The following is a 27,413-nucleotide window of genomic DNA, read 5'->3' as shown; positions in this document are numbered from 1 at the left end:
TGTTGCCATTGTCCTGCCTGGAATAAGGTTCAGTGAATGGGGAGGTGCAGCGTGAGGTAATACAGTAGGGGGAGTGCTTCTCAAATGAAATGTTTTATGCTTTCTCCACACTCTCGTCATCACAAGAACGTCCTCAAGAGAACGTCCTCGGAGAATGCACTTGGCGCATAAAAGTGTGGAGCACGGTAGTGTGCATATTGAGAAACACCCATTGACTGCTAAATAGAATTGAAGCGCTATCTGAATCTATTAATATTTTTTTGCATTACGGCAGTTTCCTACACTCTATCCGCGTGGTTTTTCATTACGGCGGTGCTAATCCTCGTATTGAATCATCGTTATTGTTCTGAATGTACGGCTCAGTTTTTCAATCCAACTGTAATAAAGGGATAAGCATTATTGCACGTTACTTAGGGAAATGAGAATGCATTGGTAGTGAGTGTCATAACTTTAGAAGATAGAAGATTAATGAGGCTAATTATTAGTCAGCTCATTAACCCCTCTTAGTCTGCTGCCTTAATGGCCTAGTCGCAATCCCGAAAGGTTAATGACGGTAATGAGAGGATGTTAGGGTGATTTTCACTATTTAGCAAGGTCTTGCCAAGCTTGAACCAAGTACTGGGGATTACTAAACATAGGTAAGCAGATGCTGTATGTGTAAACATGTACTGTTGTAAGCAATGTGCATCGTGACGCATCATCTATTCTAATGCTTCTAATTCATGGTTAGCACTTACAGAGGCTTTCACTTCCCTTCCTTCCTGCACTCAACTGTTGCGAGTTTAAACTTTAACACTTGGGATTACTAAGCATATACACTGAGTGTACAAAACATTAGGAACACCTGCTCTTTCCATGACATAGACTGACCAGGATAATCCAGGTGAAAGCTAGGATCCCTTATTGATGTCTCCTGTTAAATCCACTTCAATCAGTGTAGATGAAAGGGAGGAGACAGGTTAAAGAATAATTTTTAAGCCTTGAGACAATTCAGAGGGTGAATTGGCAAGACAAAAGATTTAAGTGCCTTTGAATGGGGTATGGCAGTAGGTGCCAGGCACACCGGTTAGAGCGTGTCAAGAACTGCAACGCTGCTGGATGACAGTTTCCCATGTGAATCAAAAATGGTCCACCACCCAAAGGACATCCAGCCAACTTGACACAATTGTGGGAAGCATTGGAGTCAACATGGGCCAGCATCCCTGTGGAATGCTTTCGACACCTTTTAGTCCACGCCCCGATTAATTCCAAATCAAATCAAATGTTATTGGCCTCATGCGCCGAATACAACAGGTGTAGACATTACAGTGAAATGCTTACTTACAGCCCTTAACCAACAATGCATTTATTTTTTAATAAAAAAGTAAAATAAAACAACAGCAAAAAAGTGTTGAGAAAAAAATGCATACTTTTTTGAGGATCTGAGGACCCATGCCAAATCTTTTCAGTCTCCTGAGGGGGAATAGGCTTTGTCGTGCCCTCTTCACGACTGTCTTGGTGTGTTTGGACCATGATAGTTTGTTGGTGATGTGGACAACAAGGAACTTGAAGCTCTCAACCTGTTCCACTACAGCCCAATCGATGAGAATTGGGTTCGTGCTCAGTCCTCTTTTTTTAAATTGAGGCTGTTCTGAGGGCAAAAGGGGCTGCAACTCAATATCAGGAAGGTGTTCCTAATGTTTTGTACACTCAGTCTATGCGCATGTGTGAACACGTATTGGTGTAAACAACATGCATCATGATGCATCATATATTCAAATAATGGTTTGTGTTAAGCAAATACAGAGGTTTTGGGTGTTCATTTATACTCAACGACAATAGTGCCGAGCTCAAAGCCTGAAACTTTATACTGCAGGGTAGACGAGGAGATAAATAAAACAGTAGGAGAGAAATAGAAAGGTAGGACGGAAATAGAACAGAATGTTTGGGATGCATTGAGTGGTCAAAAGGGAGAGAAGTCAACAGACAGAAATAGGGAATTACATTTCAATCTCTATTTAGGTCTAATCTTTGAGACGTTTCATCGGAGCGAAATGTTTGCCTTGTGAAATATAGCATGGTAGAGGCGCCGACAGGTACAGATGGAGATGGAGATTTAGATAAAGAGAATGTGAATATATTAAGAAAGCAAACAGACATTTTCAGCTTGGAACATGTAACACAACATTAAAAACCTCTCAGCATATGTAACCGCTTGGTCACTGGTTTGTACCATTTAGTATGTTTACCGCTTCACACTTTCTAAGGTTACGTGACGGATGTCAAACAACAGATATAGGACTATTAGTCTCCATACCAGGGGCAGGATTAAGTTAGCTAAATATATGAATCTCTTCTCAGGGGTAATAGCCTAGCTTATTGGAAAGTGGTGGAGCCCGGCCCAGTAATAATCAACAACAACAGGACTGAGTGCACTTGACGTGCCATTAGCTGTCCTTTCCTTTCAATACACATAATAAATGTCCATGGGAGGAAGGGGAGCCACAGTAACATGGTGTGTGTGTGTGTGCTTGAGGGTATGTGTGTGTGTGTGTGTGTGTGTGTGTGTGTGTGTGTGTGCTTGTGGGTGTGTGTGTGTGTGTGTGTGTGTGCTTGTTGGTGTGTGTGTGTGTGTGTGTGTGCTTGTGGGTGTGTGTGTGTGTGTGTGTGTGTGTGTGTGTGTGCTTGTGGCTTATGGCGGTGGGCCCGTGGACCCTAATGGCCATAATGTGATACACTGGGTTCATAATTCATGTTGGGATGCCAGGTGATTAAATCTTCATTACCACGGGTCTGACTCATTCCACTTCCGCGTAATTTATATTACTCCTTATTCTCTATGATGGATGGACCAAAACAGTTACACAAACCAACCAATACGAAAACCCTATAAAATGTTATGAAATAACAAATATATAAAGAAAAAAAGCACTTGGAACCAGGCTATTTACTACACACAGTACTCTTTGACACTTTACCCCTAACAATTCAAAGACAAATCGCCATTGGGCAATGGCTGACATTTCTCACAGTCATGGAGCATGGCATTGTTATTTGGGCATCGTATGGAGACGTTCACATTTGACAGGCGTCCCTCCTTTTAATGATGGCTATACCCTCCTCAGCAAGCGCCAGTGAAGGCATCTCAGAATAAGAGTGCAACCGCATAATACACTACTCACTGAGGAGACACAGAGGAGTCTCCCCAATGGGACAGAGGAGCAGACAGCGTCTGTGTCTCAATTAATACCCTATTCCCAAAATAGTGCATTTCTTTTGACTAGATCCACAGAGGGTTCTGAATAGGGCCCTTGTCGAAAATAGTGCCCTATATGGGGAATATAGGGTATTATTTGAGACACAGCCTACAGTGTGTGCTTCCATGGCCTTATACAATGTGAGCTGTGTTGACTGTGGCCCTGTTGCTGCTTGTCCTACAGTCGTCATTACAGGACAATTGGCATGCGCTCCCTAAGCCACTGTACTGACTGGTGTTTGATCAGGCCACTCATGTTAGGGAGCAGGAAATAGGCCGGCAAAAGCACAGTACTACATTAGCTGAAATAATGTGTGCAATAGAAATGCAATAATAGCACAGCAGAATAGTAGTATGTTATTATATGGTAGCCTACTCATTGGAGTTTTTATGGCTTAAAGGGCCAGTGCAGTCAAAAACATGATTTTCCTGTGTTTACATATACTGAGCGTACAAAAAATTACGAACACTAATATTGAGTGTCAAGAACTCCAACGCTGCTGGGGTTTTCACGCTCAACAGTTTCCCATGCTTATCAAGAATGGTACACCACCCAAAGGATATCCAGCCAACTTGACACATCTGTGGGAAGCATTGGAGTCAACATAGGCCAGCATCCCTGTGGAACGCTTTCGACACCTTGTAGAGTCCATGCCACGACGAATTCAGGCTTTTCTGAGGGCAAAAGGGGGCGGTGCAACTCAATATTAGGAATGTGTTCCTAATGTTGCTATACTCAGTGTATAATGCCCTTTATGTGTTTTACTAGGACTTATTCATGAAAATTAATATTGCATTATGTTATTACTATATTTGTTAAGAAAAACACATCTTAGCATATGACAATCAGTGGTGTAAAGTACTTAAGTAAAAATACTTGAAAGTACTACTTAAGTAGTTTTGGGGGGTATCTGTACTTTACTATTTATATTTTTGACAACTTTTACTTTTACTTCACTACATTCCAAAAAAAAGAATGTACTGTTTACTCCATATATTTTCCCTGACACCAAAAGTACTCGTTACATTTTGAATGCTTAGCAGGACAGGAAAATGGCCACATTTTCACACTTATCAAGAGAACATCCCTGGTCATCCTTACTGCCTCTGATCTGGTGGACTCACTAAACACAAATGTTTATTTTGTAAATGATGTCGAAGTGTTGTAGTGTGCCCCTGGCTATCGGTAATTAAAAAAATACAATTGTGCCGTTTTGGTTTGCAATTTGAAATGATTTATACTTTTACTTTTGATACTTAAGTATATTGAAAATCTAATACTTTTAGACTTTTACTCAAGTAGTATTTTACTGGGTGACTTTCACTTTTACTTGAGTAATTTTCTGTTAAGGTATCTTTACTTTTACTCAAATATGACAATTGGGTACTTTTTCCACCACTGATGACAATTTGCATGATAGAATACAGACCTACATAGAGAATTTCGATCATGTCGGTTAACCTAGTTTTTTCCATCAATGTATAAATAACCTAGATATTGTAGAGTATATTACATTTCTCAGTACTATTTAAAGAGACAACTGACAGTATCCTGGCAGATTCTTGTGTATGCTTTGCCTCAAGGACTGCAGTATGTTACACAGGGTTTCCACACTCCGAATTCTGTGTGCTAAGAAACCCACCCCAAGACACCTCAGAAATCACTGCCAGGAATTTATGGGCCATAATCTCCTCTGTTTTAAAGAAATGGTTTACTGACTACTTTGTCGAGGCTTGCTGTGCTGCAATACCACTGGGTAGTGCCACAGAGGTCCGTAGCTTCAGAACTGCATAGAGAAGAATAAACTCAAAAACATCTGTCAGACTTACAGCCATCTTGAGGCAAAGGAAGAATGCACATCAGTAGCGGAATCATCATACTCACCCTTTTCACATCTTTTCCAAACGTCTCGCTGAAGCTGGTGCCCAGAATTTCAAACTGGACATGAGAATTGGATCCATTTGCTTTGAAATCCATCGTTCCTGTGAGACCTGTGATGTGTCCCTGTGAGGGGAGAGAGAGGGAGGGAGAAAGAGAGAGAGAATATAGTTTCAATTCATAGAGAGAGTGAGGTCTCACAGTGTCATGACAAGACCACCTGTCCAATGACAAGTCCTTTAATATCAAGTCCATAATGAAATCGGTGCACTCCCTAAGCCAATTAATATTGTGATCGAATCAGTTTGCACGTTTGAACCAGTGTCACTGTGCTAGGGACAGGCCAATGTCTCTGAGACAAATACAGTCAGGCCCAAAATTATTGGCACCCTTGGTAAAGATGAGCAAAAAAGACTGTATAAAATAAATAATCCAAATACTGAGCTATATTGTACGCAAAAGAAATTGGGAAATTATATTATTTTATCCTAATACAATTGCTCAGAGAAAGAGTAATACATTTATTTCCTCAAGTGGATAGGGGTCAAAACTATTGACACCCCTGTTTTCAATAACTCATCTTGTGAGGATAACGGCATTGAGCCTTTTTCTAAAATATTTTATGAGATTGGAGAAAACATTGGGAGGGATCTTAGACAATTCCTCGATATAGAATCTTTCCAGATTCTTAACATCATTTGTCTGTGCTTATGGACTGCTCTCTTCAATTCAAAACCCAGGTTTAAAATGGGGTTCAAGTCCAGAGACTGATGTTGAATTTGTGGCTATTTCTTCATAGATTTGGATCTGTGCATGAGGTTATTGTCTTGCGGCCAGATCCACTTGCGATCCACTTGCGATCCACTTGCGATCCACTTGCGGCCAGGTTTCAGACTCCTGACAGAGGCAACCAGGTTTTTGGCAAAAATGTCCTGGTACTGGGTAAAGTTCATGATGCCGTTGACCTTAAAGGGATAGTTCACCCAAATTACAAAATTACACATTGGTTTCCTTGCCCTGTAAGCATTCTATGGACAAGGAATGACAGCAATTCATGCTTTAGTTTAGTTTACCTGGCACTGTTTCCACACGCTAACATTTTAGTATATGTGGCACAAATTCATTCAAGTCATTATCTATAAGCGACTTTGTTGAGCTTCACAATTTTAGATACTTTTGGATGATTTGGACATGGTGCGCGACAAATGCTAATATTGGTCCCATGACTTGAATGGGATTTGTGTCACAAATGCTAAAACATTATCATGTGCAAACAGTGCCAAGGAAACTAAACCAAAGCATTGATTGGTGTCATACCTTGTCCATAGACTGCTTAGAGCAGTGGTCACCAACCTTTTCTGAGTCAAGATCACTTTTGCAGACAAAAAGCAAGCCGGGATCTACCGCTCAGATTATCTTTCTTTAAACATGACTTGCAACATTAACCTAATAAAAACAGTTCTTTAGGAATGAGGTTTGTGCAGTAGGTCTAATACAGTAGGCATAATACATACTATGCTTGGCCTGCCAATGTTGTTCTCAGACCACATTATATTTCAAAACTCTAGCTGTGAAAACAAAATAGATACGTTTTTGCATCTCTTGCGAGGCACAGTTGAGCATAAATTGAAATAATTTGCAAATAATTTGCTTTTCTATTTTACTGGGCTGATGGTACCTGCATCTGATGGTCAGTCTCAGCGGAGGGAGAGAGCAGCAGAGGGTCTTCCTCTCACGGTCCCTGCTCTCTGCTTTCTTCAGATGAGAATGGGGTGTATTCATTCCGCCAAACAGTTGCAAATCATTTCGTTTTGCAACTAAAACAAGACTTTCTATTGGACAAATGCAGGTAGGTCCCTCCCCGTTTCATTCTGTTTGCTTCTGTTTAAGAAACGTTTTGCAACAGAATCGGCTGAATGAATAAACCCCTGACCAGAGAGAGGGGACACTGTCTTCCACCTGATGGCGAAACTCGAGTCGCATCACATTATTCCTGCCTCATGCACAAATTCATGTTGTTCCTATGAAATATTCCTCGATATTAAAATAGACATGACGAGCTGCTAATAAAAATAAGAAGCACGTTTTATGTTTTGTAAAAGTGTTGACAGTGCTGAATAAAAACGTAAACATTAACTCACTCAGAAAAACAGCAGCTCTTTGCTGTATTCTTTGACAGACTCTTTCTGGTCATGGTTTTAAACATCATAAAATCTCACGTAGGCTAGTATCAAACTTTGCTATGGGGTCGTGGAAAATGTAGGTACGGTGATTTGGGCTTTCCGATTGGCCAGCGCAGTAGGCGCACTTGATTTAGCCACAGCTCTCCTGGTCCACCGGGTAGGAGGATTTGTCCCATCAAACAAATTACATGGTTAAAAATGGGAACACTTTGCCTTCCCGGCGCGCAGGGCTTCTGAATCAAGTGCACCTACCGTCAACAGCGCAACACAAAGAAAAAAAGAAGAAGGAGTGCACAGCTTTATCATTGGTTTTTCTACAGAAGTGTTTGGTGATCGACTAAGGATGCCTTGAAGATTGACTGACCGGTTGGTGACCACTGGCTTAGAGGGTAAGGAAACCAAAATGTCATTTTGTAATTTGAGTGAACTATCCCTTTAACAAGAGGGCCCAGGACCATAATACTAATGATCCACTACCATATTTTACCACTGATGTGTATGGCCAAAGAGCTCAATTTTCATGTAATCCAGCAAACGCAAACGCCTGGAGTTTGCTAAATGGCATTGGCACTTGGATTGGAACCGGTGCTATGGTCAGATCACATGAAAATAGAGCTCTTTGGGCATGCACACCAGTGGTGAGTTTTGCATCGAAAGAAGGATGCATTATGCAAAAACAATAAAATTAATATGGTGGTTTATCTTTGATGTTATGGGGCTCTTTTGCTTTTCTGAGTGATTATATTAGTATAAGATAATAACAATGTTCCATATTATTATTATTATTATTTATTTGTATTTATTTGATAGTCTTATTTACTCATCAAGGGTGGTGCCAATAATTTTGGACCTGACTGTATATCTCTCCACAGCTCTCTGTGGCTCATAGAACATTAAAGGAGCATGGAATTGAAGAGCACACACAGGCACCACACACACGTTTGCTAATGCTGCTCTAAAGAACACATTTGGAAAATGGGCCCCGAAAACCATGAGTGCCACAAAAAACCATAGAAGTTTCTGCAGTGCAAATCTAGTCCATAGCTCCAGTGCTGAAGATATGAGTGCGGAGGATTGCAATAGCAGAAATTTCATGGAAGCCGAGGGCTGGCAACCATCTGCATCTCCCACAGCTGTGCGCCTCCAGTTGTGACACATGTAGAGTGAATTACATTCAATGGCAGTTTATTTTACTATTTTCTGTTTCATACTATTTTCACGGCCTTGAGCCCTTTTGCTTCCAAAAAACATTGGATTCACAACTTATGTTCCTTGAACAACCTTTCAAGTATTCAGCATGAAAGTCAATCAATCACATTCACAATCACAATCACAGTCAATCAATATACTGTATATATAGAGAAAAAGGTTATTGTTCATGTTCTGAACTAAAGTGTACTAAATGTACCATCTGGATGTTCTCCAGCATGGACCAGCCTCCGTTCCAAGGCTTGGTGGACTTCTTGATGCAGTTGAGACTGGCCATGCTGTGCCACTTCCTGTCCACCAACTTCCTGTGGAAGGCATTGGCCAGCGCCAGCACGCTGTCATACAGGTACAGGTTGGAAACCTGGAGTACAGACAGTCACAGGCACATAGAGAGAGTGAGGAGGGAGAAAACAGCATAGAATTACATATAGAACTCTAGAATGGACATTGGCATCATATGGGCCCCGTGTAGCTCAGTTGGTAGAGCATGGCGCTTGCAACGCCAGGGTTGTGGGTTCGATTCCCATGGGGGGCCAGTATGAAAAAATTAAATAATGTATGCACTAACTGTAAGTCGCTCTGGATAAAAGCATCTGCTAAATGACTAAAAATTAAAATAGCAACATGCCTAAAAATCAACCATCTTGGTCATTCTAGAAATGGATAAAATGTGGTTTTAGTCATTTAGCAGACGCTCTTATCCAGAGCGACTTACAGTTAGTGAATACATATATATATATTTTTTTATACTGGCCCCCCGTGGGAATCTAACCCACAACCATGGCGTTGCAAACGCCATGCTCTATCAACTGAGCTACATCCCTGCCGGCCATTCCCTCCTCTACCCTGGGCCAATTGTGCGGCGCCCATGAGTCTCCCGGTCGCGGCCGGCTGCGACAGAGCCTGGATTCGAACCAGGATCTCTAGTGTTGCAGTTAGCACTAAGAAGCAGTGCCTTAGACCACTGCGCCACTCAGGAGACAAACAATACAATACATTTCTAGAATCTCTGTTGAAAACACACACAACAGAGATGGGAGACCATGGAAACCAGTTAAACAGTTACAGTATATGTGATTAAATCATTGTTGATGCACAACTTATTCATTGTAAAATTGAGGCTGCACCATTTGGGAGTGTTGGTGTGTTTGATAGGACTGATGTGTTTAAACGACCAGGATTTCCAATGGGTATTGTCTGTTTGTGAATCAGGAGTACTTGGAAAGGTACTGCATAAACAAAGGTTAGAAAAGCTTTATAAACAGAGCCCTGTTGTTGTTGCTCTAAGCAGCGCCACAGATGTTGTTCTGGCTCTGATGGGGAGTGAAGGGGTGCTAATCCTAATGACCTCCGGGAATAGAAGGCACTGTGACTGGGAGTGGGACACAGCTGGGGACATCAGGAACCGCTGGGCTAAATGAGCCCCCCCAAAACACACATGCATGCACACTTGCAGACAGACACACACGCGCATGACGCACACAGGCCCGCAAGACAAGTGCACGCACACACACACATACACACACGCCCCCTATCAAACTGACACACAGCATAATAGCCCCCTTGACCAGATGTGAGTCCAGTGTCAGAGTCAACCCAGCGCCATAGAGCAGAAACTAAATGCACAGTGACAAATAAGCAGCGGAGCGGTCCAACTGTTTCAGAGATGAAAGACACAGACATCACACTAGGCTATGATAATGACATAATCTGCACTGACAATTCATGCCATCTCCCTTCTCCACCATGTTGGAATAGCAACATTAAATAACATGGAGCTCTATCCACAAGATAATACTATAGGCTATGGCATACATTCACCCATCATCATGATATGATTGTGATAACTTACATCTGTTGTAATTATCATGCCTTTTGTCATTTTCAAGTATGAACATGACATATGGATGAGGATCAGGCCCAGAATGTGCAGGCCTACTAGAGTGTAGTAATGCATAGAGCAGTCTGCCCTAGTCTGTGGCCAGAGTAGAAGCCTCAAGGAAAGCTATGAGCCAGGCTGGGCTAACTAAGTCTAGGCAGGGCTAAGGCTGGGCAGGGCAGGGCAGGGCTAACTAAGTCTAGGCAGGGCTAATGCTGGGCAGGGCTAACTAAGGCTGGGCTGCTGACTGCATCTGCTGGGTAGTATGTACCTGAATAACTGGGACAGCGACACTGGCTACAACGTCCCCATCAATACCAACCCCCTGGACCTAAATCTCTTCATCACTGACACTTAGAGAAGGCAAGAACAACAACAACAAGGAGCATTCTCTGTATGTTTTCTCCCCATGCCCCTGTCACCCCTCTTCAGTCCTCTCCTCCGCCTTGCTGTTAGCTGTGTGTGTCCTGATCTCTGTGTTTTGATGATAACCTTCAGATTACTTCACTTTCACAACATGTTTGATACAAGAGGTTCAACCAGAGATCAACAAGTGACCCCTTTAGAAGCCTTTATATCAAGAGTGCTGTGATCGGCTATCTCAAGCTCAATCCCACCCAGAGAAGTGGAATGGAATGCCACATTATGGAGGTGATCTGCTGTATGCCAGTATGGCCTGCCACTGGCTCTGAGTAAAGCCTATGTGTCTATGTCTGCGGATGACTTAACACTATACAAGTCAGCTACTACAGCAAGTCAAATCACTGCAACACTTAACAAAGAGCTGCAATCAGTTAGTCCTAAATATATCAAAAACTAAAAGTATTTTATTTGGGACAAATCATTCACTAAACCCTAAACCTCAACTAAATCTTGCAATGAATAATGTGGAAATTGAGCAAGTTCAGGAGACTAAACTGCTTGGAGTAAACCTGGATTGTAAACTGTTATGGTCAAAACATATTGATGCAACAGTAGCTAAGATGGGGAGAGGTCTGTCCATAATAAAGAGCTGCTCTGACTTCTTAACAACAATATCCTACAGGCCCGAGTTTTGTCGCACCTGGACTACTGCCCAGTCGTGTGGTCAGGTGCCACAAAGAGGGACATGGGAAAACTACAACTGGACCAGAACAGGGCAGCAAGGCTGGCCCTTAAATGTACACAATCTCTCATGGCTCAAAGTAGAGAAGAGATTGACTTCATCACTACTTGTTTTTGTAAGAAGTACTGACATGTTGAATGCACCGAGCTGTCTGTTTAAACTACTAGCACACAGCTCGGACACCCATGCATACCCCACAAGACATGCCACCAGAGGTCTCTTCACAGTCCCAAAGTCCAGAACAGACAATGGGAGGCGCACAGTACTACATAGAGCCTTGGCTACATGGAACTCTATTCCACATCAAGTAACTCACGGAAGCAGTCAAATCAGATTTAAAAAACAGATACAAATACACCTTATGGAACAGCTAGGACTGTGAAGAGTCACACACACAGGTACAAACACACACATACAAACACACATAACATACACACGTACACCTGGATTGTGTGTTGTAGTAGAGTAGTGGCCGGAGGGCACACACTTAATGTTTTGTGAAATCTGTTGTAAAATGTATTTTAATGTTTAAAAATTGTATTATAATTTATATAACTGCCTTAATTTTTGCTGGACCCCAGGAAAAGATCAATAATAAATACTAAATACAAATACCGACATAGTGAAGGTGTGGACATGGCTAATTTGTTAATACATGGCTAACTGACAGCTTTACAGGGGGGAAGTAGATACAGTAGTGTTGAAATTGCAAATTTAGCGACAAACCGCTGACGGTTTGAACCAGCATTTGCCATGTCATGAAGGTGATTTAACATCAAAGAGCATTTAACACTATTTTTCATGAATTATTGAGATATGAGCCCCCTGAGGAGTTGGACCAACTGCTAACGGTTAGCGATAGTGTGAGTTCAGGTGGGTTCAAGGTTTTTTCCATTCAGAGACACCTCTGGTTACATAAATGAGGAACAGAGGAGAAGGATGAGGAACAGAGGGGAGGGATGTTAGAGAGCAGCATCCGTGTGATCTTGATGGGTGGTTGATTGATAATGTCTAGCTGTTATCTAGCTGCCATATCAAAAGGGGTATCTTTGATAACTTTGTCATCATACTGTACTTTTGTTGATTCCTCTACTGCACGTATTCAAAAGTGGTAACGTATTCAAAAACATATTTGTCAGACTATTATTTGTTGGATTGTTATCAATAAACCCTGAACAGCTTCTACCCCCAAGCCATAAGACTGCTACTAAATAGTTAGTTAAATAGTTAACCAAAAAGATACCCAGACTATCTGCATTTACCCTTTTTGCACTAACTTTTTTGACTCATCACATACGCTGCTGCCAATGTTTATTATCTATCCTGTTGCCAAGTCACTCTATTCCTAGTTATATGTAAAATATCTACCTCAATTACCTCGTACCCCTGTACATCGACTCGGTACTGCTACCCTGTGTATATAGCCAAGTTATCGTTACTCATTGTGTATTTATGATTACGTGTTTTCTATTATTTCTCTATTTTCTTTCTCTCCGCATTGTTTATGAAGCATGTGTGTAATGAAATTTGATTAGATTTTTATTTGAATAAAGTGTAAGTTACTTGGATGAGTAAACTAGAAAAATGTATATGAGTGGGAAGTTTAGTCTGAAATAGACTGTTAGGAGACTCAAGAGACTGAAAGCAAAACAACTAACATAACAAAATGAGTCAATAGGAACCACAGGCTATCTAACACCTCGCTAGCATCCTGGTCCTCTCAACCATAGAAATAGAATCACAAGAATTGGCAACCCATTCTTCTATTGATTATATTTCTATGCTCTCCACCAACTCTTCCTTATCTGTCCTACAGATCCCCAACACCTGCCACTGTATTCCAGCACGTCAATAGCTCAGCCTTGTGTAACATCTCATCATCCATTGTCACTCAATGGGAGATACACTATATATGCTGTTGACCCCCAGGGAGCCTCAGGGGCCCCCAGGTCATTCTGGGGCTCTCACTGACGTGACATGTGATAGGGGTCACTGACTTTGCCCCATTGGCAGCATCAGATAACAGTAAAAGTAAACATTGAGCTAAACTTTCTTCAATACACATACTTGTTGTTTCTTATTTATTTGTTATGATCGACCTTGAACATATAAATAAAGCGCAAGTGCAATTTGGCTCCGAATGTCATATGTGGGGACAGACTTTTTTTCCCTGAACAAATCTCCTGACCAGGAATAACTCGGGACTAGGGCCCCTGGTCAGGTAACATGGTCAGGAAAGATGCTCGACCCTAGGCATATAAAACCAGAAAAGGTCCCTTGTTGAACTGACCTCCAGTGACTGTAGGTATCCTTCCTGGGGGTCACAGAGCAGGGAGGAGATGCGGTGGTTGTTCCTCATGCAGCGCACGTTGCTGTCCCTCCACAGAGGAAAGATCTGACGAATAACTGTCATCCTCCCCAAAGCACTGTGGGCCAGCTCCATTATCTCTGTGTCACTGATCTCCTATAGCGAGAAGGGGAGAGAAGGGGACAGACATGTTAACGCATCAACAAAAATGCTCTATAGATTAACAAGGTGAAACAAAAACTGTCCTGCCTGTAACTACTATGACAAGGTGGACAGAGTCCCTGTGTATGGTCACCACATAAGAACAGTCTCAGTCGGACTCTCCTGATAAGACTGACAAGTCCTGCTGAGACTGTCCTTATATGGACACTGTACCTGAGGAGTACTTTCATTTTGATTCAGGATGTGGTCATTAATTATGAACGTGTTCAACAAGCTTTTCATGTAGGCCTTTTACTTCTTGTGATTACTTTGGCATTCTGAAATTCATGAATGATCAGGAAGAGCCATTGCTTATACCAGAACAGGCACAGGCACAGGCACAGTGGCCATCCCATCTAAACAGCATAATACACATTGGAAACCCACAGTCAATATTCAAGCAATTTTCTGCATGTACAAACCGCAATATCCGCTGAGGGAAATAATGTATTAGAGTGAAATTGGTCATTGAAATGTTTGACGTCTAAGTGAACGAGTCATGAAAAGGGAAAAACTTAAGCGAGAGCTTTTGATGCTTGTTGTTGACAACACATAGCTCACTCAGCCTCTAGGCAATCTCTGAGCTCCTGCCTGGTAGACCCACCCGACCCAGGGCCTCATCTCACCCACCGCATTCCACCCCCAGGATAGGTGCTAGTCAGCCACTGCCAGTTCCCAGGCTTCCTGCTCACCCCACCACCACAGCTGTTGGCTTGTCTTCTCATATTTGTTTGTTTTTGTGGTATTTTCTGCTTGCTTGGGCATTCTGTCTGTCTGAAACAGCAGGGAAGCCTACGGTTCTATATCACTTCCACATCAACGAGAGCGATGATTCTCGCATGATTTGGTAATGATAACAGACACATCTGGTGCTGACCGTTTGGCATGATTCATTCATGCTACAACTATAATGTGATATAGGGGAAATAAATGCTGGTCGCAGCTTTATAAAATAATACTCTGAGCTGATAAATGAGTTAACTGCAGATGCACTGATAAAAATTATGAAGCAAAGCAGTGTGGGTAATGTTTTACTCATCATCACATTGGTATTTTGTCCACATAAAGATGCCAAAGTTTTACACACTGATTTTTTCTGGTAAATAGAAATCTGGAAATCCCCACATAGTGCAGGCCAGGAGGGAGGTTGGGGGTTGGTGTTAGCACTAAAAGCCTGCTAAAGCTCTTATCCACATCCTGGTCCTGGTCTGGCCTCCCATGCCCCTCCTGATTTTACACTCTGATGTGTCCAACATCTGCAGGTGCTGTACAAACTGGGCCTCTATCCTGCCAACCCCAGGGCAGACCATCTGGTCATCCAACAAGTCCAAAAACTGGAGCTTACCTACTCCTACAGACTCTCAAGCCCCAGACAGGAGAGTGGCCCAGGAGAAGGACGATGGACAATAGACTATGGACTTGCACTGAGTGTACAAAACATTAAGGACACCTAATCTTTCCATGACATAGACTGACCAGGTCAATCCAGGTGAAAGCTATGATCCCTTATTGATGTCACTTATTAAATCCACTTCAATCAGTGTAGATGAAGGGGAGGAGACAGGTTAAAGAAGGATTTTTAAGCCTTGAGATAATTGAGACATAAATTGCGTATGTGTGCCATTGAGAGAGTGAATGGGCAAGACAAAATATTTAAGTGCCTTTGAACGGTGTATGGTAGTAGGTGCCAGGTGCACTTGTTTGAGTGTGTCAAGCACTGCAACGCTGCTGGGTTTTTCACGCTCAACAGTTTCCCATGTGTATCAAGAATGTATCAGGAATGGAAGGTGTTCTTAATGTTTCGTACAGTGTATAACAGACAGATATTTGGATGGAGGACACAACTGTTTAACCCCTGGCAAAAGTCCATGATCTCTTTCATAAAGACTCGTTTATGTAGACAGAGTAGTGTTGATCTTGGCCTGGGCCTTTGTAGCCCCTGTAGCAGATTAATAAGTAATGTAAAGCTACAGCAGTGTCTCAGCTAGGACAAGCTAGCTACACAGTGTGAAAGTGCAGAATGGTTGTACTGGAACTATAACTTGCAATACATTGCAGGCTCAATTTCATGACGAAAACCTATTTTCTGGTTCTGACAGAAAAACTATAAATAGTTTTCAACAAGCAGCCTCAAAAGCAACACCATTTTTAAACATAAATGAACAGTGCATGCTACCCACAGTAGGGGGGAGTGGGGTAAGTTGAGCCACCCTTGTTTCTAGGAAACTATACACAAAATTAATAATTTGACCAAATATTTAGGAAGAGGTCATCATTTCATGGAGTCTGAAGGAAGAAACAACATGGAAAAAGTGCTAAGCAAGTTAAGTCAAAAAAACGGATTTTCGCCAAGTCAAATTAATTTAGAGGTTAGAGGTTTCATGATGCTTGTATTTAAACCAAAGTAGATCATTTTAATATTGTTTTATACATTAGTTGTGGTCTCTATAAGCTACAATATGAGGTCTAAACCTAGCATGAAAGTGTATCATTGTAGCTGTGTGGGCTAATAGTCTAAATGTTTGCATTGGGGTAAGTTGAGCCAATGGTTGAGTCAGTGGCAAGTTAAGCAAATTGAAGTGCTTTCTTCCCAGGCCTAATGTAAGGCATTATTGCTGGGATATGAGGTAACAACTGGGCTGTGCCTATGTAAAAAGTGTAAAACAAAAGTACAAAGTGTTTGTTAGGTCTTAAGCCTGTGATCAAATATGCTTCAAATGATTAAAAGACAAAAACAGATTGTGATTGTGTTGAATTCTGTTTGGGAAATGATAATAGACATGGTTTTAAAAAGGTAGTGGTAATATCTCATACAGTACAGAATTGTTTGGGACAAGCTATGTTTTCAAAACGGTAATGCTTACATGAATTCTGATTATTTCCAGGGATACACAACATCCTGAAATATATGTAGATATCTTTGTTAGAAAGAACACTATCTTTCCCTTGATGGAGTGATGCTGAACGTAAAAAATTGCTCCCCTACATGATTCTACACAACTCTGGAACATCTGAGTCACTCAAACTTCTGATCTAATCTCTCTTTAAAGAAAATCCATATCATAACGCTTTGATCAGAAACATATTATTTAGAATAGTTTTTCATTTTCCATATGACTGATATCAAATGTAATTAAACAACAACAAATGAGATCTGCAAGATCTAAGCCTACACTAACTAAACACATTTCTATATTAGCAACAATTTATTCTGCCTGATGATGTTCAAGGCAAGTGATCCATGCAGGGTCTCCATATTTAACAATAGTATTTTATTTTAAAATATATATGTATACACCAACACTGAACAAGACCTGTATTATTTCCCTCTCTCTTTCGCTCTAATGTTGATGTAAATGTGGGGTTTCAGCCAAAGGATAGAAGAACCATGCTAGACTGCAGACACAGAGAATACAAAGTATACAGCTAATATGACCCTGGATTCACACATTTGATGTAAAGCAATAATTCACAAAGAGAAGACAGATAACACCAACTAAATAAGTACAAAAATGACATTTTCATGTGTTCATTCAATTATTCATGAACGTGGCTTGTTACCTTGAAAATATATCACTGAGTTGTTAAAAGGCGCAGACAGCCTTTCTCCTCAATACATTTTCAGTTGATGTACAGAGGACAGTTCACCCATTTCTGATGTGGGCTCACAATGACAATAACTGCTAGTATATATGTTATGTATGTTAATATTGTATATTGGTTTTTAGAAGCAGCTCGTAGGCAGTGTGTTTCAAGTCTGGTCTTGAGACCACGAATTGAGTGTCTCGGTCTTGGGCAATGAGGACTCATTATTTCTTCCCGAGACCTGCCAAGACCAGCGGAGTAAAAAAAACTCTGAATTCTCCCATTCAGTCAGCGCATAAAAATGCTTTTGCCAGGCCAAATATCCACACTCATTTCATGATACAGGTAACTGACAAAATAAAGGAAACACCAACATAAAGTGTCTTAATAGGGCATTGGACCACCACAAGCCAGAACAGCTTCAATGTACCTTGGCATAGATTCTAGTGTCTGGAAATCTATTGGAGGGATGTGACACCATTATTCTTCCACGAGAAATCCCATCATTTGGTGTTTTGTTGATGGTGGTGGAAAACGCTGTCTCAGGAGCCGCTACAGAATCTCCCATAAGTGTTCAATTGGTTTGAGACCTGGTGTCTGAGAGGGCCATGGCATATGGTTTACATCGTATTCATGCTCATCAAACCTTTCAGTGACCACTCGTGCCCTGTGGATGGGGGAATTGTCATCCTATGGGGGCATAGCCATGGTAGGAAAAATAATGGCCTGTCCAGCATTTTTATACATGACCCTAAGCATGATGGGATGTTAATTGCTTAATTAACTCAAGAATAGGGCTGTTACGTGACGGTATTACCGCCACACCAGCGGTCACGAGTCATAAAGGCAGTCAAATTCCACGTGACCGTTTACGGTTAATAGGCTTCTCCAAGCTCTAATGCTGCCGGTGGTCAATAATAGCCTACCAAACTTGCTAACTGCCTGGTACTCAGCACTCTATTGTCTCTCTAATCACCCTGACATCAATGCAAATGTCTTCGAACATCTAATCAAACACTTAATGAGAGCCCATGAGCTCATGTTGCACAACATTTCTATAGGCTATGAGAAAACAGAGTGATGGCCTCTATTAAAAAGAGGAGTATCCCATCAGCTTTCTATAGGCTAGGCCTACTATATTTATTTCTCAACTTTCCTAATATTAAGCATATTGCTTCTCTTTACAACAAGAGTATAGCCTACCTGGCTGGCATGAAAATGAAACATGGGAAAAGCGTCCTCCATTCGCTATTTAACTGCATAGATGACATGTATTTTTTCCCCTGCCCCTGTTTCGAGACAGGTGCATGATAATGGTCCGTTCTAAATAAATAGAAATGTCACACATATATTACTTAGTATATGTAAAGACAAGATTAAATCAAGAATAGTCTGATTGCCTATCACTTTATTAGCCTATCACTTTTATATATCATCACTTGGGAATGACACCCAGCATAAGGCAAGAAACAATGCCTTTTTTTGCGACTTTTTCTAATCATGCTCCCACACTTCATGTAGCCTAGCACATAGGCCTATATGTTTTGATAAGGTTTGTAACACAACTAAAGTGGCCAAATAACTTCTTAAAATTAAGCACATTAATGTCACGATCGTCAAACACAGTGGACCAAGGCGCAGCTTGATATGCGAACATACTTTTATTTATATTCACCCACACGAACAAAACAACAAAACGATATGTGAAGTCCTTGGTTACAACACAAAACCAACACGGAACAAGATCCCACAAAACACTGTGGAAAACAGGCTGCCTAAGTATGGTTCCCAATCAGAGACAACAAGCAACAGCTGACACTCGTTGCCTCTGATTGAGAACCACGCCGGCCAACACAGAAACACATGAGCTAGATAAAGAACCTAGAACACAAATACATAGAAACTACACACCCTGGCTCAACATAACAGAGTCCCAGAGCCAGGGCGTGACAATTAATCCACTTTACAAGGGGTGTAGAGCCTAACTGGCATACATAAGCAGCGCGTGAGTTTCAAGTTTGGGGAAGATAATTTTCACCATAAAAATGCACCTTTCTAATAAAAGCATTACACGTATAATTGCATTTGCGGTCACTTTTGATAATGGTGTTTTCCCGCTAATGGAACATTCACGCTTATAGCCTACTGCCTTATGTGCATTGCTGCGTGAAGAAATAGCCGAATAGTTTATCAACATTTCAAGCTAAACGTTCTGATCTGTTGCGTCAGCCTCATTGCGTAAATAAGTTTTTGCGATGCTAGTGGTTGCATTCATTTGGGATCTATCGCATCCCACAACTGTCCCAGACTATGTTTGGAATATGTATTTCTCACACAGAGTAGAATAGGTCAACTTTTGCACTATGGGGGATAGTAGATAGGCTAGTGATTTTGCTGTTCGTTAGGCCTACTCATCTTGTTGGCTGACGAAAAGTAAATGTGGACAGTTCTTCCAATATCATCAATATAAACCTCGGAAATGGATAAGGATGCGCGCAGTTGTGACCCCGATGTGATGAAGAGCCATGTGAGATCACGTGATGGAGAGCCATGTGAGTGAGAGGTGCTTCGGATGCACGCAGCACTCAGGGAGAAGGGAAAAATAATGATTAGCCGCAAAAGGCATGGATTTTTTTAGCCGGCATTATGGCCACACAAAGTGCTTGTCAAATTGTGAATGAGAGTGTCGTGGCAAAATTCCAACTTTTGTTATGCACATGCACTGTATGAGCCTTAAACCTGTAAACTTCCAACTGTCTGTTTGGAGGTCTTGTAAGAAGAAGCTGCTATTTTCCCACTCTGCCTCTGTTCAACTTAGTCACACGGTCAAGAGAAAGAGCCTCTGAGATTGGCCACAGTGTCTCAGTCTATCCTGTTCTTCTCATATCTTTCAAGGGCACAGCTGTGTGGAGATATGAGGTGGGCAGTGGCTGGCTTGAACAGAGAGGAGTAACAGAACTAATGTTATCACTTGTTTGTGCGCTATGACCCGATGCACATAACCAGAAGATGAACCCAAGGTGGCTTGTGATGCCCTGAGCTGCCGGGTAGGGGTGGAACCAGCCATGACTAAGCATTTATAGGTCTACTATATAAGATCTCTGTCTCTTTCTGTATGTCGGCGCTCTCGGTCCAACACTCAAGAGTGTGGGGTCGACCAGCCTCATTATTGCAATAACTAATCAATATCAAACAAAGATAGATTGTTTGAAGAAATGACAAAGTCTCTCTCACTTGATTAGAATTTTCACCACAAGGGTCATTAAAGTTACATCTTGCAGCCTTACAATGTACTAAAAATCAAACATACAGCCCAACGTTTGTAGAACAACTAAAGTTACACTAATAACTCTAAATTAAGCATATAGGAGTACCTATTTCTTTGGTAACCACTCAACACAGAATAGCCGCATGTTCACACTCCCTCAAATCGTTTAGAGAAAATATCCTTTCTATTTTATTAAGCTTTGTTCAATTGTATTCTTCATACTACTTCATATACTAAATAATATAAAATAATGCCACGGAATTCTAAGCAAATCTAGTCTGCTACGTGAACTAGTGTAGCCCACAGCAATATGGCATAGTCAGATCAGGACCTAAAATAAACTCAGAGTATACTATTATGTTCTTCTGAAATAGACATGTTTCTTTAGACCTGTCTAAAATAAATAATATATTTATTGTGAAGGTGTAGGCAATTTTACATGGATTATACTTTTTTTATGTAGATGTTCCAAAGGTCTGCATCATTGGCTTGTAGGCTATGTGTGGAAGCCAGGAGATACTAAATGTGTTTATGTTAATTATCGGTCAATTACCGTGAGACCTGCAGTTATATCAATATACATTTTTGTATCCCTCATTCATTGAAGTGTTTCCATTATTTTGTCAGTTACCTGTACATTAATATCCAGGGGTGCAACTTTTGTTTTAGAAGTGGGGGGAGCCATAATTATACTTTTTTTGTTATCCAGTCGGATAAACACTCCAAACAGCCTACCCGACCACTCGGAGGCGTCTGCATGGTCCTAAAGCACACCCTTATGTCCCCCACGTCCCCAGTGAAAGTTGTGCACCTGTTAATATCTTATTGCCTATTGAAACCTTACTCGTAACATTACTGTCCTTTACTTTAGTTGAAAAATATGCTAAAACATTGTCGCTCTCATCTGAATTTCCTTGCTCCGCTACTGCAGGTTGCCGTTTATTGGGATGACTTATGTACTGGAGGCAGCTCTGCAGGTTAGTCACTAGCTGGCACAGCCACAAAGTCATAACATTGGATTTTAAACCTAAGCCTAACTTTAACCACACTGCAAACTTTATGCCTAACCTTAAATACATTTTTATTTTTAGGAATTTTTACTATATATAGCCAATTTTGACTTTGCAGCTGGCCCAACTATTGGAAATCTCTCAGCTCTGCCACCAGGACAAGATTCATCCCAAACAATGTCAACCTGCTCTGTGCAGCTACTAGGGAAGAGTGGGGGAATTGTTTGAAAGTTGCGCACTCACTATCACTGCGTAAAAGGGTCTGTTCTGAGTGTGTACATTTAAGTCAAAATAATGTTAATGATTAGAAGTAGAAGCTTAGTATTGAGAAGACATGATAAAAACATAGCTTGACCAGTCTTGATTAGTCGGCTCTGGAAGGTCATGGATCCACACACATGCTAATATCTCCTTTCACCTTGTCTATCCTCATACCACGCCCCAGTTCAGCTCAGCAGGCAATCTACTCCAAACATTTAGTTAGTAGGCCTATAACGTACAGTTATGAATATAACTACTGTTCCCTGAAGAAGGGAACGAGGTATAACCTACTATGGGGAGTCAGCGACCAATCACATTCACCTGAAGAAAACTGAAATCATGCCCAACGGGCCAATGGATGTCGAGCCCGCCCTCGGAAGCCCAGCCTTCCTAGCTATAATACCAGGGCTCGCAATAATTTCCTCAATTCAGTACCGCTCTTCAGCGAGCCCAAATTCCCTGACAGCGCAAGGCCAAAATATGTTATACCTCGTTACCTCCTTCAGGGAACAGTAGTTATATTCATAACTGTATGTTCCCTTTTAGTCTGTCACTCTGTATAACATACTATGGGGACATACAATCATGCCCCAAGCCGGCTCAGAAGGTACCGAACTAGGAGGCTCACGGTAGCCCAAGCACACACAGGTTCCACCGGCTCCAAAAAGGGGTTGGCGGGCACTGGAACATGCTGTCGTACACATTGATCCAGAGCATCCCAAACATGCTCAATGGGTGACATGTCTTGTGAGTATGCAGGCCATGGAAAAACTGGGACATTTTCAGCTTCTAGGAATTGTGTACAGATCCTTGCGACATGGGGCTCTGCATTATCATGCTGAAACTTGATGTGATGGCGGCGGATGAATGGCACGATAAGGATCTCATCACGGTATCTCGGTATCTCTGTGCATTCAAATTGCAATTGTGTTCATTGTCCATAGCTTATGCCTGCCCATACCATAACCCCACCACCACCGTGAGGCACTCTGTTCACAGCTTTGAGATCAGCAAACCGCTCGCCCACACGACGCCATCTGCCATCTGCCCGGAACAGTTGAAACTGGGATTTATCCATGAAGATCACACTTCTCCCTGGTGAGGACGTTGAGCATGCAGATGAGCTTCCCTGAGACGGTTTCTCACAGTTTGTGCAGAAATTCTACGGTTATGCAAACCCCACAGTTTCATCAGCTGTCCGGGTGGCTGGTCTCAGACGATCCCGCAGGTGTTGAAGCCGGATGTGGAGGTCCTTGGCTGGCGTGGTTACACGTGGTCTGTGGATGTGAGGCCAGTTGGACGTACTTCCAAATTCTCTAAAATGACATTGGAGGTGGCTTATGGTAGAGAAATTAACATTCAATACTCTGGCAACAGCTCTGGTGGACATTCCTGCAGTCAGCATACCAATTGCACGCTCCCTCAAAACTTGAGACATCTGTGGCATTGTGTTGTGTGACAAATCTGCACATTTTAGAGTGGCCTTTTATAGTCCCCAGCACAAGGTGCACCTGTATAATGATCATGCTGTTTAATCAGCTTCTTGATATGCCACACCTGTCAGGTGGATGGATTATCTTGGCAAAGGAGAAATGTTCACTAACAGGGATGTAAACAAATTTGTGCACACAATTTGAGAGAAATAAGCTTTTTGTCCATAAGCTTTTTGTTTCAGCTCATGAAACATGGGACCAACACTTTACATGTTGCATTTATATTTACACCACACTGACTCCTCAGATCCAGCTGCAAATCGGTATTAGACTGAAAGAGAGAGAAATAAGTCGTCGGACACCCCAGACAGAGCAAAGAAACAGGACATATAAAAGTGAAGGCGGTGTCGCCAGAGACAGGTTAGTTTATAAATGTAAACCAACGCATACATTTTAAAATACAGTTTTGAAAAGTTTAGACTTGTTCCACAGATTTTAGTGTTTTCTTTTTCAGCTTTGAGATTCCAGTGTTCAAGATAGTTTGTTTTTTGGGCAAAATAAGTTAGTGTTGTGTCATTTCACAGGCTCTGGCCAGTCTGCATTTTTAATAACCTCCCCCCCCACCGGCGCTCCCCTGAGTTTGAGGACCTGATTGCATCAATAGACTGGAGAAGAAGGGCCAAGTGGGCTTATGGGAAGAAAAAGTGTCATCAGAACGAAAACCAGAGCAACCATCCACGTCTACCGCAGCCTTACCCAGAACATCTGATGTGCAATAGACCACAGACAATTACCTGCACCTTAGAGACTATTTTCACTGACTCCATCTGCTTCTCAAGAGTCTTTTTGCACCAACTCCCACTCACTCACCCACCCTTACCTATATACAGAACATTACCCTCTTCTTTTTACTACTCTTCATTACTTATAGTTATTATAGTTATTAAAAAGAAATGTCTTGATATTGTGTATTTTTGTATAAATGTTTATGGCTGTCACGCTCTGGCTTCGGGACTGTGTATTTTGAGCCAGGGTGTGTTCATTTGGTTGTGTTTCCTTGTTTGGTCGTGTGACTCCCAATCAGTGGTAACGAGTGTCAGCTGTCGGCTCGTTATCTCTGATTGGGAGCCATATTTAAACTGTCAGTGTTCACCTTAGTGTTGTGGGTTTTTGTTCCTTGTCAGTCATTGTAACTGAGGACTTCACGATTCGTCATTGTTTGTTGTTTTTTGTAGTGAGTACTTTAATTTAATAAAGTCATGTTCGCTCAACGCGCTGCGCTTTGGTCTCCCTCATTAGACGATCGTGACAGAAAAACCCACCTTGACCAGATCAAGCAGCGTGAAGAAGAGAGAGGATGGACTTGGGAGCAGTTGAGTAGGAGTCTCGACTGGGCCAAGCCAAGAGAAGAGGAGAGAGGTTGGACTTTGGAGCAGTGGGGTGAGAGTCTGGGGAGAACGATGGAGGCCTGGTCCACGAAGAGGAGAGAACCCCAGAAAATTTTTAGGGGGGGGCTCACGACGTCGGACCAGCAGGAGGCCGCGATAGAGCGGTCCAGTGGGTTGCCGGAGGAGGCCGCCGGGTTACGGGGGCCACTGGTCGAAGAGGGGATGGAGGAAGTAGAGGCACGGCGAGAGGTACTGGCGTGTGTTGCCAGTCCGGTCCGGCCCGTTCCAGATCCCGGTGTAGGGCCAGTGGTGTGTGTCCCCAGTACAGTCCGGCCCATCCAAGCTCCCCGCACCAAGCCAGTGGTGTGCGTCGTCAGCCCTGTCCGGCCCGTTCCTGCTCTCCGCGCCAAGTCTGTGGTGCGCGTCGCCAGCCCTGTCAGGCCCGTGCCTGCTCTCCGCACCAAGTCTATGGTGCGTTTCGTCAGCCCTGTCCGGCCCGTTCCTGCTCTCCGCACCAAGTCTGTGGTGCGCGTCGCCAGCCCAGTCCGGCCCATCCAAGCTCCCCGCACCAGGTCAGTGGTGCGCGTCGTCAGCCCGGTCCGGCTCAGTCCTGCTCCCCGCACCAAGACAAGGGTGCGAGTCGTCAGCCGGATTCAGCCTGTTCCTGCCACTCGCACCAAGTCAAGGGTGCGAGTCGTCAGCCGGATTCAGCCCATTCCTGCTACTCGCACCAAGCCAAGGGTGCGAGTCGTCAGCCGGATTCAGCCCATTCCTGCTACTCGCACCAAGCCAAGGGTGCGAGTCGTCAGCCGGATTCAGCCCATTCCTGCTACTCGCACCAAGCCAGGGATGCGAGTCTTCAGCCTGGTGAGGCCTGTTCCGGCTCCACGCACCATGCAAAGGGTGCGTATCGTCTGCCAGGTCCGGTCCATTCCTGCCTCACGCGCCAAGCCAGGGGTGCGCGTCGGCAGTCCTGATCCAGCTAACTGGGTCAGATCGGACTGGGGGCACTACGGGGGGATTGTAGTAGGGTGGTGGTCAAGCCCGGAGCCGGAGCCGCCTCCGAGGAGCAATACCCACCCAGCCCTTCCCTATTTGGGGTGTAGGCGCGGTCGGAGTCCGCGCCTTTAGGGGGGGGTACTGTCACGCTCTGGCTCCGGGACTGTGTATTTTGAGCCAGGGTGTGTTCATTTGGTTGTGTTTCCTTGTTTGGTCGTGTGACTCCCAATCAGTGGTAACGAGTGTCAGCTGTCGGCTCGTTATCTCTGATTGGGAGCCATATTTAAACTGTCAGTGTTCACCTTAGTGTTGTGGGTTTTTGTTCCTTGTCAGTCATTGTAACTGAGGACTTCACGATTCGTCATTGTTTGTTGTTTTTTGTAGTGAGTACTTTAATTTAATAAAGTCATGTTCGCTCAACGCGCTGCGCTTTGGTCTCCCTCATTAGACGATCGTGACAATGGCATTGTTGAGGAGAGCTTGCAATTTAAAAAAAATGTTTTGTTCATTACTTATTTTTTGGAAGGGGGTTTGGGAATATTTATTTTAACTTATGTCTTATGTTGTACACTTCTTTTTATATATTTTTATTTAATTAGAGATGTTGTATTTTATAATTTGTTTGACTTTTTTTTTGGGGGGGGGGGGGGGGGGCATTACAGTGCAATTGTACATTTTGTACAATATAATTGAACTTATTTCACTATTTCACTTTTTCATTTTTTTTGTACTAATGTCTTGGCTTATCTTGTAAACTTATTTGTATAATTTTTGATCTAATAAGAGATGTTGTATTTCATCATTTGACTTTTGAGCACTTGTTCTTGTTTGTTTTGGTGGGAGGGGGGGTGGCGCAGTGGTCTAAGACACTGCATCGCAGTGCTAACTGTGCCACTAGAGATCCTGGTTCGAATCCAGGCTCTGTCGCCGCAGGCCGCGACCGGGAGACTCATGGGCGGCGCACAATTGGCCCAGCGTCGTCCAGGGTAGGGGAGGGAATGGCCGGCAGGGATGTAGCTCAGTTGATAGAGCATGGCGTTTGCAACGCCAGGGTTGTGGGTTTGATTCCCACGGGGGGCCAGTATAAAAAAAATATGCATTCACTAACTGTAAGTCGCTCTGGATAAGAGCGTCTGCTAAATGACTAAAATGGTCTGTGACAATGAATGGAGGGGGCTGTAACAATGGTGAGGTGTGAGGTTCAGGATAACGTAATGGCATGTCTCAGGCTGAACACATTGGCAGTCAGGATCTCTAGATTCCACCGAGTGTTGTTAAGACCCCATGGTTCCCCTTATCCAACAGTCGGTGGAGAAAACAGCTTTTGAGTGTTCAGAGATAAAACACCTAAGTTCTTCCGACTGGCATGGAAGTGCATAGAGTCTTCAGAGGTGTAAGGATAATTAGGAGTCTGAAACTAGGGTATTTTGGTGCAGTGTATTAGTAAGGGCAGACCGAGGAAGTTGTTAT

The 27,413-nt window shown here is 42.7% G+C and overlaps 1 protein-coding gene across 1 annotated transcript in view; it reads right to left on the bottom strand.

Moving 5' to 3' along the window:
* Positions 1–27,413, bottom strand: part of LOC311100383 (glutamate receptor ionotropic, delta-1-like) — a gene marked incomplete at its 5' end in the record, with an annotated part of 495,891 nt that overhangs the window by 67,477 nt on the left and 401,001 nt on the right. Inside the window, 3 exons of the mRNA XM_084141276.1 lie at positions 5,121–5,240; positions 8,706–8,867; positions 13,781–13,954. Of these exons, the coding sequence (XP_083997402.1) occupies positions 5,121–5,240; positions 8,706–8,867; positions 13,781–13,954 (456 nt within the window). The remainder of the gene's footprint in view (positions 1–5,120; positions 5,241–8,705; positions 8,868–13,780; positions 13,955–27,413) is intronic.

Source organism: Coregonus lavaretus, assembly GCF_964263955.1.
Source record: "Coregonus lavaretus genome assembly, chromosome: 25".
In the NCBI taxonomy this organism is placed as follows: Eukaryota; Metazoa; Chordata; class Actinopteri; order Salmoniformes; family Salmonidae; genus Coregonus; species Coregonus lavaretus.
Note: the sequence above shows the minus strand (reverse complement) of the source record. Positions and strands in the feature narration are given on the sequence as shown.